Source organism: Mizuhopecten yessoensis, unplaced genomic scaffold (assembly GCF_002113885.1).
Source record: "Mizuhopecten yessoensis strain PY_sf001 unplaced genomic scaffold, ASM211388v2 scaffold10377, whole genome shotgun sequence".
Lineage (NCBI taxonomy): Eukaryota > Metazoa > Mollusca > Bivalvia > Pectinida > Pectinidae > Mizuhopecten > Mizuhopecten yessoensis.
This window is the reverse complement of record NW_018408516.1, coordinates 231,748-246,875: the sequence shown is the minus strand read 5'-3', so window position 1 is coordinate 246,875 and position 15,128 is coordinate 231,748. Positions and strand designations below refer to the sequence as shown.

The 15,128-nt window shown below is 36.0% G+C and overlaps 1 protein-coding gene across 1 annotated transcript in view; it reads left to right on the top strand.

The window, feature by feature from the left end:
• Window positions 1-332: 332 nt before the first annotated feature.
• Window positions 333-15,128, top strand: part of LOC110460372 (inositol 1,4,5-trisphosphate receptor type 1-like) — a 150,222-nt gene continuing 135,426 nt past the window's right edge. The window contains 2 exon segments of the mRNA XM_021513245.1: window positions 333-399; window positions 507-712. Coding sequence (XP_021368920.1) covers window positions 630-712 — 83 coding nt within the window. The 5' untranslated portion in view covers window positions 333-399; window positions 507-629.

Below are 15,128 nucleotides of genomic sequence, written 5' to 3'. Positions count from 1 at the left end.
TTTTGTTATTGATATAATTTATGTACGCAACTTTTCGGAAAAAAACATCTCTGAGTATCCATGTGATTGTCCTATTTAGATCATCCCCAAATGCAAAGACGTAAATTGTACATGTAGGCTTGAAGTGCTTTCGTTTTAGTCGAAGTTATCTCCCTTCCAATGTTTATCGCCAGTCACAAAATAAGTCTTTGGAGTATCTCTGTTAACTTGGATGATTTCCATTTTTTTATACAGAATATCTTATTATCTGTCATGACTGAGATTAAATTGTATTGGTGCGTTTATTTATGACACAGCATTCGATATTATCGAGCCCTGAGCGAAATGCTGGTGCATTTTCAGTTTTCCCCGCTAGGGGTCAGTACGTGCAGCAGTCACGGAAGCGATTGCCTCGCGAAGGTAAGGCTGTGAAATGTTGTCAAGTTTGGATGTACTTTCCCGTATTTTAAACTTTATCAAATGCCAAAAATGGTTTGTGGATATTCATATTGGATTTCATTTTTCAGATGACAACACAAATATGATTTGACGTGAAGCGAGACGTAAAATTCTTCCTAAATGGGTTCACATGAAGATTTCGGTATGACAGCAGACGATTCGAGAGAAACAGAATAAATTCCCATCGTAAAATGTCTGCAACCGTGTTACATTACGGGGATATAGTTTCCTTGTACGCAGAGGGAAGTGTCTGTGGTTTTATTTCAACGCTCGGGTAAGTTTTCTATATTGTCATTGTTTAGCTAAATGAACTGCCAACTGGCAATAGTTGAACAGCACGTCAAAATGGAAGGGAAACGAGGTGTGTGTAGATCTAGACCTCTGTAGCTATGTATACGCTATATAGTAGGTTGATGCCATGCATATGGACGTTGAGTACTGTAACAACGGTGCATTTATTACCTTAGCTATAAAACCCCACCCTGACAAAGGTCTCCACACATCCACGAATGTCCAGTCACCCACTGTATCAGCTTTAATATGAAGTAGACCGAGAAATTCTATCTGCCTGCTGTTGGCCAATGTTGTAAAATAGAACTGATAACGTTTTGTTTACCCACACTTTTACACTCTACCTTGGCGCCAGCTCATCTTCTAAACTCTTGTAAGATCTAATAACCATGTCAATACATCCAATTGTAAATTCTGAACCGTGGTTGTGAACTGTATGATCTACAAAGACCAGGTGGGTGTCATCCCAGCTATTTATTGACATTGTAATCCATTGACAAATAATTTAAGGTGCTTATGTATTTCCTGAGTGTTTTTATCTCTGTAGTACATGTACACATACTCTGGTTTCCACTTTTTAAACTCCAGCGAAATATTCAGCAATATCCATATTTTTCTAGGTATTTAGTAATTTGTACATATCAGTGTTCTACATTGATAATATTGTAATGGGAGAAATAGAAACAGCTAGAACAGGGTTCGAACCCGGATCCCGCCGAGTCTGAACACTAGATGGCCATGGATGCTCTACTAATTAAGCTACCTGGTCGTCAACGGTCTACCCTGTCCAGTTAATTCTGTTGCATCTTTTTCTAATTAAGTCTCCACCCTTGAAGACACAACTATTTACAACTCAAGTTCTGATATCCCCTTGCTAAGCATTAATTCACCAAGTGCTTGAAACAAGAATTGGCAAGCTAGCCCATTCTGTAACAGGAGAAAGAGAAATGCAACAGCCAGACCAGAGTTTGAACCCGGGAACCCTCAGAACTCTAGATGGACGCTCTACCATTTGAGCTACTTGAAACTCAAAGAAGACATGACCAGACAACATCTAATGGGAAGTCTCAGCAAATTTAATCCAGTTTACATGTTTCGGCCCTGTAGATGGGCCGTTATCAGAACAATGTATAAGATTTTTTTTCCATCCAAGATTACTTTCGTTACACCATTTTATGTATTATATATATTATACCATACTGGGCCCAGATTAGATATTGTTATGTCAATTGATATCATTAATGGGATTAATGTGTAAACAACGGTTATGTGGATGTGTGTAGAGAATGTTTGAAGTATAATCCAAATATATAGTATATTGTGGTTTGACTCGGTGAATAACAACATCAAACTGACATTACAACGGCATTATCAATAACAGGTAGTAGGTCTGGACCCAGTAGATTACAAAAAGAGTACAAGACAAGCACTTAATCTACAGGAACTCAAGGGAAGTTCCTTTTAGTGTGTCAGTAGCAAGCTGCAATAGTTTATGAAACTCCCCTGGCATAATAGTGCCTGTGAGCTCCTTTGATACGATGCAGTGTCTGTTGTACATCTTCTGTCAACACTTTCTTACTTCACAAGGACCATCATTAGTGTACATGTATATTATCAGTAGCTAGTAGGTTCCTTTGGTAAAGCACAACAAAGTGTATGAAGGAAAAAAAGGATCATGATCTACTTGACTTCCATGGCTAAATGTTAGGGGTCAAATATCTATAAACAAATTTAAAAAGTTCTTCTAATGAACCGGACGGCTGATAGTCATCAGGGGTTTCATTAAGAACGTCCGCCGGGCCGATTTGACCGCTTCAACTGCTATTTTGGCTGGTTCAAATTACTCCTGGCATCATATTTTTATTACCTTATATAATTGTATACCATTGTATACTGATTTTATGTTAAAACAAAAGGTTTGATGCTATAATGTATCAGTTTCTCAGTTGGCAGTTAATTATATAAAGTTCTGTTCAGTGCACTGTTGTGACGGATTTAGTTGCATATTGCCGTACATTGTTGTTTGAAAGTCGATATCGACGATGTTGGACATTGTCAATATCATTGACTCGATACTTACAGAGGTGTAAAAAGCCATAAGCGCTGACTTTTTAGGATGTCATACATATATCAAAAATGCTTCTGTTCTATTTTATTATCATGAGGGTATACATAACCAATTATTGAAGGATACTCCAGGCCAAATTTGGTATAACTCCTACCAATGTTACAGAAGAAGGATTTTGAAAATTTAAACTTCCAATTCTCCTTTTGATCCCTGCCCCTCTGCACTCAAAGGGGCCACACCCACAGTTTATACAAAATTGTGTCCCCTTGGCCCAAAAAGGATACTCCTTTGGCAAAAAGATTTTTAAAAACAGAGGGTGTGGACCATCTGGGTGCATAGTTGCGGAGCCGCATAGGGGAATTTGAGGTTTAAATCTTTAAAACCCTTCTTCATAAGTACCATTGGGGGGATTGTTTGTGTAACAAAGTTATACTCTGTCTTTATTTCCTATAGTTGACGCAAGCTTCCAGCCCACCAAAATTGTATCCATGTGTAATTTACTGGGGTTCATTTAGTCCTCCCAGCCACACAGTTGAGATAGTATAGGAGCCATTAACCCTAGACTGACCACGGCCACTGTCTGTTAACAATGGGAATCTCTACGTCATGAGTAGGCGGGACAGGGTAGCCACTGGCAGCAACCTCCTCCTTTCATCGGGACGAGTAGCCACTGACAGCAACCCCCTCCTTTCATCGGGCCGAGTAGCCACTGGCAGCAAACCCCTCCTTTTATTGGGGGGGGGGGTAGGGGGTCAATTCATAAACAATGTTAAGCTTAGAATTGTACAATTTGTATACGCCCGTCAAATTTGACGGGAGTATTATGGTATGGCGTTGTCCGACTGTCTGGCGTAAACTTTTGTTTGTCCTGCAATCTCCTCCTACATTCTTCGTCCAATCTCTTTGAAACTTGGTATACAATATAATCATGATATGAAGTTGTGTCTCCCTCAAAAGAAATAGGATTCGCTAATTTTTCCAAAAGTTATTGCCCTTCGTTCATTTCAGTATATGATTTTTGTCCGGCAATCTCCTCCTACATATTTCAACTGATCACTTTGAAACTTAGTTTCCTTAAAAAGAATTTTGATTCAACTGACTGTATTTGCAAATGTTATTGCCCTTTGTTTATTTCAGTATTTGATTTTTGTCCGGCAATCTCCTCCTTCATTTTTCAACGGATCTCTTTGAAACTTGGTATCTTGATGACAAATCATGATATGAAGCTGTGTCTCCCTTAAAAGAATTTTGATTCAACAATTTTTGCAAAAGTTATTGCCCTTTGTTCATTTCAGTATTTGATTTTTTGTCCGGAGATCTTCTCCTACATTTTTTGACAGATTTCTTTGAAACTTAGTAGGATAAATAATTATGATATGTTATTGTGTTTCCTTGAAAAGAATTTTGATTCAATGATTTTTGCAAAAGTTATAATTATTGCCCTTTGTTCATTTCAGTATTTGGTTAGTTGAATTTCGTGAAATCTGCCTTGTACTGAAACCATGAAATTGTACACTCTTGAAGACTTTTGCCAACCATTTTTAATCAAATGTTCCATTGAGTTGAAACCCCCCCTGTCATTTACGTTTTTGTTGAAAAAAGTTAATTCTCCTGATTTGAAGGGCCAGTAAAATTAATAGCTGAGGATCTGTTGATTTAATTAATTTTGTTTTCTTTGATTATTGGAAGAAAAATATATTTTCTGACCCACATTACATGGAAGCAATTTCCAAGGCCAAGGAATATTCATCATTAGTACCACCAGCATGCAATGTGGATATGTGTATCATATGACATGATGGCAGAGTTGAAAATGTTTCCTGCAGAATTAACTCATTCACCCCTGAAGACACATTTAACTCTTCCAATTCAAAGGTTGGAATAGGTCATTATATATATATATATGCAATTTAAGGGGTTAATGAGTTAATTTAAGGATCAAAATTTATACTTAGAAGGAAATTGTGGAAATCGAAAACATTAATGTATACATGTAGGTAGGAATTAGATTGAGTACTGTCTTATTAGTCCGTGGTATAGGGTTATATATATTTTCCATCTTATATAAAGTGTCACTTGTAAACATTTATCGTATTGTTAACTGATTGGGTATACACTGTGATTTTATATTATTAAAATGTTTTCATTCTGTTGATTTGTTTCTGTTGATTTTGAACACGAGATATATTTACATGTTCAATATATCAAACTGAATGAGTACAAATCATTCACTGAAGCAAATCCTACTTCCCTTTTGTTATTGAATCTAGCAGTTTTCAATTAAAAATGTATACACAAGATAATAAAATTACACACTGATGATTTGTCATGTACATCTGCCTGCTAATATAAAAAGTTTATAAAATATACTCATTGTGGAAGGACATATACATGTAGATATTAAAGTCTGCTAAAGCTGTGAGATGGAGGAGTCAGATAGAGATCAGATATTTCTATATATATATATATTATCCAGCCAAAGGCAAATTGAAAATGGACGCATAATTTATGGGTTTAATATATCTGTGTACTTGAACTAAGCAAACAAAGATATAAAATGAATCTATAATTTATGCAGCATGTCACTGTAGCATTATTAGCAACTAGCAAGTAGGTAACAAATTATGGCCAAAGGAAATTTTATTTACTGGTAGAGAAAATTGCGTTGTGATGTTATATATATAGTATATAGGACTCGGTACTCATGTACATTTGTCCTTGATGGATATAAATATAATATAATATACATCAGTGACAAATGTACATGAGTATCGAGTCCTATACTCATTAGAATTGATTTAAATTAAACACTGTTGAACCCTTCGATTTTACCAATACATCTACAGCTGAAAAGGACCCATACAAATAAATTGTAGATTGATCACTGGCAGATAAATGTATGTTTATTATTCCAAGATTATAACTCTTACCTTGTATTCTCAAAATAAAATACAATAAAGGGACAATGAAACTTTAGGTCCTATTTTAAATTGTTATCAACTTCATAAATTAAATATAAACTTTGGAGTTTATCAAAGCTGCACTTTTTACAGTTAACAGGTTAATTTTAGCCAAAACTAAATTTGGGGAGGGAAATGCAAGATGTACACTGATCATGAAGGGTCTACTGATGAGTGAAACACCTGAACCACCACTGATCATGAAGGGTCTACTGATGAGTGAAACACCTGAAAAACCACTGATCATGAAGGGTCTACTGAAACACCTGCAATACCATTCCATGGAAAGCATGCATATGTACCTCAAACACAACTTTGGCAATTGTGTATACTGCAGCAGTGGTGGCCATGAATGATGTAGCACATAATTGTGTGTAGCACTCCGAGGGAGGGTCAGTATACGAGGGAGGGAGGGTCAGTATACGAGGGAGGGTCAGTACAGAGGGAGGGTCAGTATACGAGGGAGGGTCAGTATACAAGGGAGGGTCGGTATACGAGGGAGGGTCGGTATACGAGGGAGGGTCGGTATACGAGGGAGGGTCAGTATATGAGGGAGGGTCAGTATACGTACCTGAGGCTGACCCTGAGTTGAACAAGACATAAACACTGGGAAGCATATCATGATCATCAGTATATAACGTTGCTGTGATCACGAGTTTACCAGAATGCAAGAGAGAAGTGGTACAGCATTATTGATAACGTTCTGATGTCTATTTATGTGACATCCATGGGTGCAGAGCGAGTATATGTATATATATATATGACCTGGAATTTTCAGAATGACCTAATAGTTAACACATTCAGGTTATGGCTAACATTATATTCTATGCCTGTGTAAGTGTGTTGAATTGCTATCTACTTCAAGGGGGGCAGACAAAATGAAACAGGGATGAACTATTTCCATTTAACACTAACAGTATCCAAATTATCCAAATACAAAATCATAATAATACTGTTCATGGTAATTAAAAAAATAAATCAAAAGGTTTTTAAAAGTGATAAGACCTCATCTACAGGTAGGTTAATTCTATAGTAGCTTCTGTACAGTTAAGATAGTCAACATCAAACTATAGCTTACTGATGTTACTGATTTAAAGTCAACTATGAACTACAGTAACAAGAGACAAGGGTCAGATTAAGATTCGAACCTCGTACCTCCAAATTCCAGTTCCGTTACCTTCCTCTATTCTTTTTCAAGTCTTCATCCCCAGAGACAATACTATTTACAACCTAGGTTCGGGTATCCCCTTGCCAAGCATTCACCCAGTACTTGAAACAAGGGTTGGTCACAGGCCTCGATGTAAGAGGAGAAGAGAAATGCATGGCAAAACTAGGATTCAAACCCGGGACCTCCGAACTCTTAAGACAGATACTCAAGATCTACCAATCATTAGCTATACCTGCATGGCCACTGACAATTGACCCAGGCAAGTTCTGGTTCACTGCAGGTTATTTTGAGTATATATAATGTAACTGATGTATAGTCAACAGCAGACAATGATATGTGTGCATTGATACTGACTGTAGGCTGATGATAAACAGTCATGTTAACAGTATACATTTCAATGCAGAGGATAGCTTTGTTATTAGACAGTACGGGCGATATATACAGTCTGCATTTCACTACAAAGCAAACACCCCAACAATTCTGTTTATAATGTACAGACTGATGAGGTGCTATTTAGTATCTATGCTATATGTATGCAGACTATGGTAGATCTGCCAGGACGAGTTACATTACTGGTGTATGTGACACAGTTCAGGTCATTGCTAGTTGAAGGTGTTGAGACTGACTGGATGATTAATTAGACATGTAGTGTACAGTAAGTCATGTATTACTTGGATACATGTACATGAATCTGATACATGTACAGCTGTTTGACCTGTGGGTTGATCCCAAGGTCTAGTGACTTCTATACATGTGAGACCTGTACAAATTGATTACCAGAAACACAATAATATATATGTATATAGCCTTGTATTTGTCCCAATGACAGCTTGAATTTATATCAATAGAGAAATAATAAAAATTGCCTGGCGGCCATGGCCACTTAAGTGTCAAAAAGCAGAAATGAATAGATTTAATTTATCCCAATATTAGCTGTTCTGGTGTATTTGAGAAAAAAAGTATCTCTTAATATTTGTCCGGATAAATGCTTTGGTGAAGCTTAGGAGAATGTATAGAATCTTTATAAAATTAAATTTGTCCTGAAAACTGTTCCTGTGTATAGTAGAATATATATATATATAGCCTTTACATTGAATTGTTCTGATGACCATTGAAAAGAAGAATATAACTAAGTTTGTATATGTTGAAATTACCATCATATGTAATAGAGAAGTACGGTAAAGCAGTGGTCAGTTCGAATAGGCGGATAGTTCAAACACACTTTTTGAACAATAAAAATAATAATTTTCTGTCTAGTGATAGTTCGAACCCTGCTTACACACGTTTCGGATTGTTCGAACACACAACTTGAGTACTGAACTTACGTAGTAATTGATCGAGGTTGACTATTCGCGATGCAATAATAGCCTCGCGAAACTCGCTTAAACTTGATCTATTTGCGCATCGACAGGGTTTAACTACTGAATAATGGGTAGCACTCGTATGCGACCATTGTTGTCATCAATGTCGGACAATTTGTACATAAATAAGTCACATATGTCACTGATAATTGAGTTTCTTTCTTGTAAACATGTGCATGCTCCAGTCAAACATCTTTAGGCCCGAACCATATATAATATCCTAACAGTGCATGGAGTGCCGAATGTTACCTCACAACTCACATTGCTGACAGAAGTGTGTATTGTCATATTACTGTGATTACAATTTGATTATATAATCGTGACCTGGCCACCAGTCACTGATTTATAACTTACTTGATATATTACCTATACATGTGCCGAAACAAAAATATCTGACCAGGTGGTCGATCAAACTATTAATCCGTAATTGCAGTTTCAATCCACCCTCCGCATTCTGATTAGTACAACTGAACTACTCGAGAAAACATGTACTGCTTTGCGACCTACATACTTGTCTCTGCTTTGCAATTGAACTTAATAATTGATTATAAACATGTAAGTAAATATAAGAAAGAAATACATATACACCATTATTGATCTCCAGATTTGCAAATTTTTATATATCGCAATAAGGCCGTCGTCGTTCCGTATCAATGACTTGACTATTTACCGTGATTTTTACCAAAGTCGACTTGGATAGTTCGAACTACTCTTTATTTTAGCGGCTAAAATTTCATGTAATTCGAACAGGATTGACAATATTTATTTAATTTTGTTCGAACTGACCCGAAGATTTACTGTAGTCAAATATTGCCTTATATCTGATGAGCTGCATTGAGGTGGAGCGGAAATTGAAAAGTAGACTATAAATACATAGCTTTGTATTTGTGGAGATTATAAATTACCATCCAGTGTAATTAAGAGAAATGGTACAATATTGCCTTTTATTTAACCTGATGACCACTCTGAATTGTAATGGAGCAAAAGCATAATGTAGCCTTTTACTAATTGATATTTGTCTGATGAATACTACTTCAATGTAATTAATAAAGCAAAAAGTAGAATAGAACCTTACAAAATATATAAATTTGTTCTGTGGTCAGCTTCAATGTAATTTAACAGAAAGAATACCTTGTAATTATCATGCACGATATGTGTGTCCTTTTATAGCCTTTCCACGCTTTGCTGATGATGGTCTTTAGGTGATTATCAGTGACACCACAGATTTCATTTGCTTCCAATCCGATCACATTGCCAACATCATAGCTTGCTATCACCTCAGACTCTATCGTGTTTGCAGTAATTTGGTTTTGGCTGTGAATACGTGGCAGTATGGTCTATTGATTCCAGCCTAGATAGATAAGACACTGGCTCAATATGGTTTGAAATCCACAGCATTAAATCTATAGCATGCAACAACCTTTCCTAATATAAGATTTTTTTTCTTTAGACTAATTAAATTAGGATGTGGCAGTTGCTGTGAATTGTCTTACGATGTATTGTGCACATGTGACCTCCAATCTCTGTATCTCCTCTTATGTAACACCATTTCTTGATAAATACAGCTAGTCACTCTTAGTGTACACAGTAGACATGCTTTACCTAAGCTGTAGCATGATAAATGTTCATGTATGTCCATAAAATCTATTTATTCAAAACAACTATTTTTAGACTATCTTGACTTTTTACTATAAAGTACTGTTTTTTTTTTTATTGTAAGTCATGTTTATATTGAAGTTACATTTTGTCACTGACTAGAAATTGTTGCATGAATTCAAACACTGTCACAGTAAAGATTATTTGATGTTAGCAACATTCTTTTAAATTCCTTTGTTCTGCTGGTGTTTGGTATTTACTGAAAAGGAAGTGATCAAGTGTTGTACAGGCACGGTAGTCTAGTGGTAGGACGCTGAGCTCTTGACTGAAGGGTTACGGGTTCGAGTCACGTCACTGTTGTATCTTTGAGCAAGATTCTTTACTCCGCTTGTTCCAGTTTACTCAGCTGTAAATGAGTACGTGGTTGGGCAGTGCTAGAATTGTTGAATGTTAGCTGTACATGTATGTCAGGGAGTTGAGAAATATATTGGCTGGTTGCAAAGGCCCTATAACCACGGATAATAATTTGTGAACCGCTTTGAGACGACCTACAAACTTAAGGTTACAAGTGATAAAGCAGTATATAAATTATAAGAACCTTGAATTATTATTATTATATGTACGACCTAGAATGCATATTTTTGCTTGATTCCTTGAAGAGAGGATGGATATATCTGGAGTATGCATGTTTCTACCACAATACACTGTGTTATTCCACTCTCAGATCATTGTATAAACATGCAGACTGTTAGATAAATATGAGTTATATACCACACGTGGTATATGACCTTCAAGAGTTTTGATTGGTTGAGAAGATGAACTTTGACCGGGAAGATTTTTCCACATGCTTTTTGCCACCTGCTGTTTTGTTTACGTTGTCGGCTGTCAACATCCGACTAATGTTGGTGACTTTGTGAGGTTATGCGGAAAGGGGGGTTATTAAGGCAATATAAAAAGATAATACTTAAAGATTTGATCGCTAGTTTCAGGCAAAATTGCTACAGACGCTCGATATCGTTTCGACGTCACACCGTCGCATGTCCAGGTCGTGAAACCAAAACAAGATCTGTCACAGTGTCGGGAAATATTTCGTTCTCCCAACGTCCCGTTATCGCTATTTAGACAGTCTGACTGACTATTAATGAGTGACGTTTTACATATTGGTCATATCACTAGCCCAGCCTTGTCAACAAACACATGTGTGTATGTAATTTCCGACTGATCATGAGATTGTGGTAGAAACAGATCACACGACAGTGGTTGTTGAATATGGTATTTATTTCATTCTCGTTAGTTAATTTTCAAAAGTTACAGAAAGACACTCGCTAAAGCTCGTGTCTTTTGTAACTTTTGAAAATTAACTAAGTCAAGTGAAATAAATACCATATTCAACAACCACTCGTTGTGTAACCTCTATATACGTGTATCAGAAGTATACCTCTTGCTATATACAAAGTACCCTGCACTTCACCTGATATTCAGAAAGCTGATCAGCACTTGGAAATGTACCAATGCTAATGTTTGTTCCATCAGAAAAAAATGAATAGAAGGCAATAATTATAGCGGACATGTAGGTTGATGATAATAACAAAAGTCTGAAATTACTTCTAACTGGCATTGTGATCAGCATGCATGATGAAGGGAAGCATTTTGTGTTACATGTGCAAGTATAATTATATTTCATTATGCCTGACATCTTCATTCCAACCTTTTACACATAGTCTTGATCATAGGGTTTGTATGCCAGACCAAAAATTGATTTTGGCAAATAATTAGACAATCTCACACTGTTTTTTTGTGCTTTGTCTTGTTGAGGTCTGTACAAACAACTTCCATATTAGCATTCTGTGTCTATATTTAAGCTTGCAATCAGCTGGAATTAAATGCCAAGTGCTGCAATCATGGTTCTTGGCAAGAAGGTCTGTAATGTTTTCCGTTTGTTGATTTGGTCTTTACTGTCGGCATTCTACACCATAGCAGTAATTCGTGTTAACAATTGTATGCTACCTTTTTAAAAAGTTCAGTGTGGAACAGTCAGTTAAATTGATATGATATACAGATAAGACATTGCATTTTATGTTTTAAATATTTTGAAGTCTCCTGAAATGAAACATAAAGACACATCATCATCTGATAAAACAGTCTTTCTACGTTGTAATTTGAAATGGAATCTGACAAATAATTTCTGAAATTGAAATTACGTAGTGCTGCTTAAAAAATAGAGAATTTTGAATAGATTTTTTCATGAAATCCAAAATTTGAGTTTCAAATAATAAACTTTTAGAGAAGATTTTTTTACGTTCATGATACGATGCTGTATTTATGCAACCAATCAGCATTTAATACCTTTCATATGCTTCAGTGTGTTCCTATTGTCTTAAAACATAATTGTACACAGTATGCTAATTACACTATATTTGTCTAATAGTCCACTAGACTTCAGCATAGACTAGTGAAGCACCAGGTACCCAACTACATGTAGCTATATATAAATGTACCTTTGGAATTGTAAAAATGATATCTATTCGGAATATTGTTGGACTTATAATACACTATGCCTTTCCAAACCTGCATGTTGATGTCAAAACTTTAGAGCCACCATGCTAGAACCACCATGTGTACTTCCATTACAGTGAGAGGTTCTGATGTACCCCTAAAGCCATCTGTTCTGTCTCATGCAGAATGCTGTGTATGTTCTGTTCAGTGTTCAGATCTTTCACTATAGCTTGGACTATCATAATAAACAGGTCACTATTGAGGTACTATAGCTAGGACTATCATAATAAACAGGTCACTATTGAGGTACTATAGCTAGGACTATCATAATAAACAGGTCACTATTGAGGTACTATAGCTAGGACTATCATAATAAACAGGTCACTATTGAGGTACTATAGCTAGGACTATCATAATAAACAGGTCACTATTGAGGTACTATAGCTAGGACTATCATAATAAACAGGTCACTATTGAGGTACTATAGCTAGGACTATCATAATAAACAGGTCACTATTGAGGTACTATAGCTAGGACTATCATAATAAACAGGTCACTATTGAGGTACTATAGCTAGGACTATCATAATAAACAGGTCACTATTGAGGTACTATAGCTAGGACTATCATAATAAACAGGTCACTATTGAGGTACTATAGCTAGGACTATCATAATAAACAGGTCACTATTGAGGTACTATAGCTAGGACTATCATAATAAACAGGTCACTATTGAGGTACTATAGCTAGGACTATCATAATAAACAGGTCACTATTGAGGTACTATAGCTAGGACTATCATAATAAACAGGTCACTATTGAGGTACTATAGCTAGGACTATCATAATAAACAGGTCACTATTGAGGTACTATAGCTAGGACTATCATAATAAACAGGTCACTATTGAGGTACTATAGCTAGGACTATCATAATAAACAGGTCACTATTGAGGTACTATAGCTAGGACTATCATAATAAACAGGTCACTATTGAGGTACTATAGCTAGGACTATCATAATAAACAGGTCACTATTGAGGTACTATAGCTAGGACTATCATAATAAACAGGTCACTATTGAGGTACTATAGCTAGGACTATCATAATAAACAGGTCACTATTGAGGTACTATAGCTAGGACTATCATAATAAACAGGTCACTATTGAGGTACTATAGCTAGGACTATCATAATAAACAGGTCACTATTGAGGTACTATAGCTAGGACTATCATAATAAACAGGTCACTATTGAGGTACTATAGCTAGGACTATCATAATAAACAGGTCACTATTGAGGTACTATAGCTAGGACTATCATAATAAACAGGTCACTATTGAGGTACTATAGCTAGGACTATCATAATAAACAGGTCACTATTGAGGTACTATAGCTAGGACTATCATAATAAACAGGTCACTATTGAGGTACTATAGCTAGGACTATCATAATAAACAGGTCACTATTGAGGTACTATAGCTAGGACTATCATAATAAACAGGTCACTATTGAGGTACTATAGCTAGGACTATCATAATAAACAGGTCACTATTGAGGTACTATAGCTAGGACTATCATAATAAACAGGTCACTATTGAGGTACTATAGCTAGGACTATCATAATAAACAGGTCACTATTGAGGTACTATAGCTAGGACTATCATAATAAACAGGTCACTATTGAGGTACTATAGCTAGGACTATCATAATAAACAGGTCACTATTGAGGTACTATAGCTAGGACTATCATAATAAACAGGTCACTATTGAGGTACTATAGCTAGGACTATCATAATAAACAGGTCACTATTGAGGTACTATAGCTAGGACTATCATAATAAACAGGTCACTATTGAGGTACTATAGCTAGGACTATCATAATAAACAGGTCACTATTGAGGTACTATAGCTAGGACTATCATAATAAACAGGTCACTATTGAGGTACTATAGCTAGGACTATCATAATAAACAGGTCACTATTGAGGTACTATAGCTAGGACTATCATAATAAACAGGTCACTATTGAGGTACTATAGCTAGGACTATCATAATAAACAGGTCACTATTGAGGTACTATAGCTAGGACTATCATAATAAACAGGTCACTATTGAGGTACTATAGCTAGGACTATCATAATAAACAGGTCACTATTGAGGTACTATAGCTAGGACTATCATAATAAACAGGTCACTATTGAGGTACTATAGCTAGGACTATCATAATAAACAGGTCACTATTGAGGTACTATAGCTAGGACTATCATAATAAACAGGTCACTATTGAGGTACTATAGCTAGGACTATCATAATAAACAGGTCACTATTGAGGTACTATAGCTAGGACTATCATAATAAACAGGTCACTATTGAGGTACTATAGCTAGGACTATCATAATAAACAGGTCACTATTGAGGTACTATAGCTAGGACTATCATAATAAACAGGTCACTATTGAGGTACTATAGCTAGGACTATCATAATAAACAGGTCACTATTGAGGTACTATAGCTAGGACTATCATAATAAACAGGTCACTATTGAGGTACTATAGCTAGGACTATCATAATAAACAGGTCACTATTGAGGTACTATAGCTAGGACTATCATAATAAACAGGTCACTATTGAGGTACTATAGCTAGGACTATCATAATAAACAGGTCACTATTGAGGTACTATAGCTAGGACTATCATAATAAACAGGTCACTATTGAGGTACTATAGCTAGGACTATCATAATAAACAGGTCAC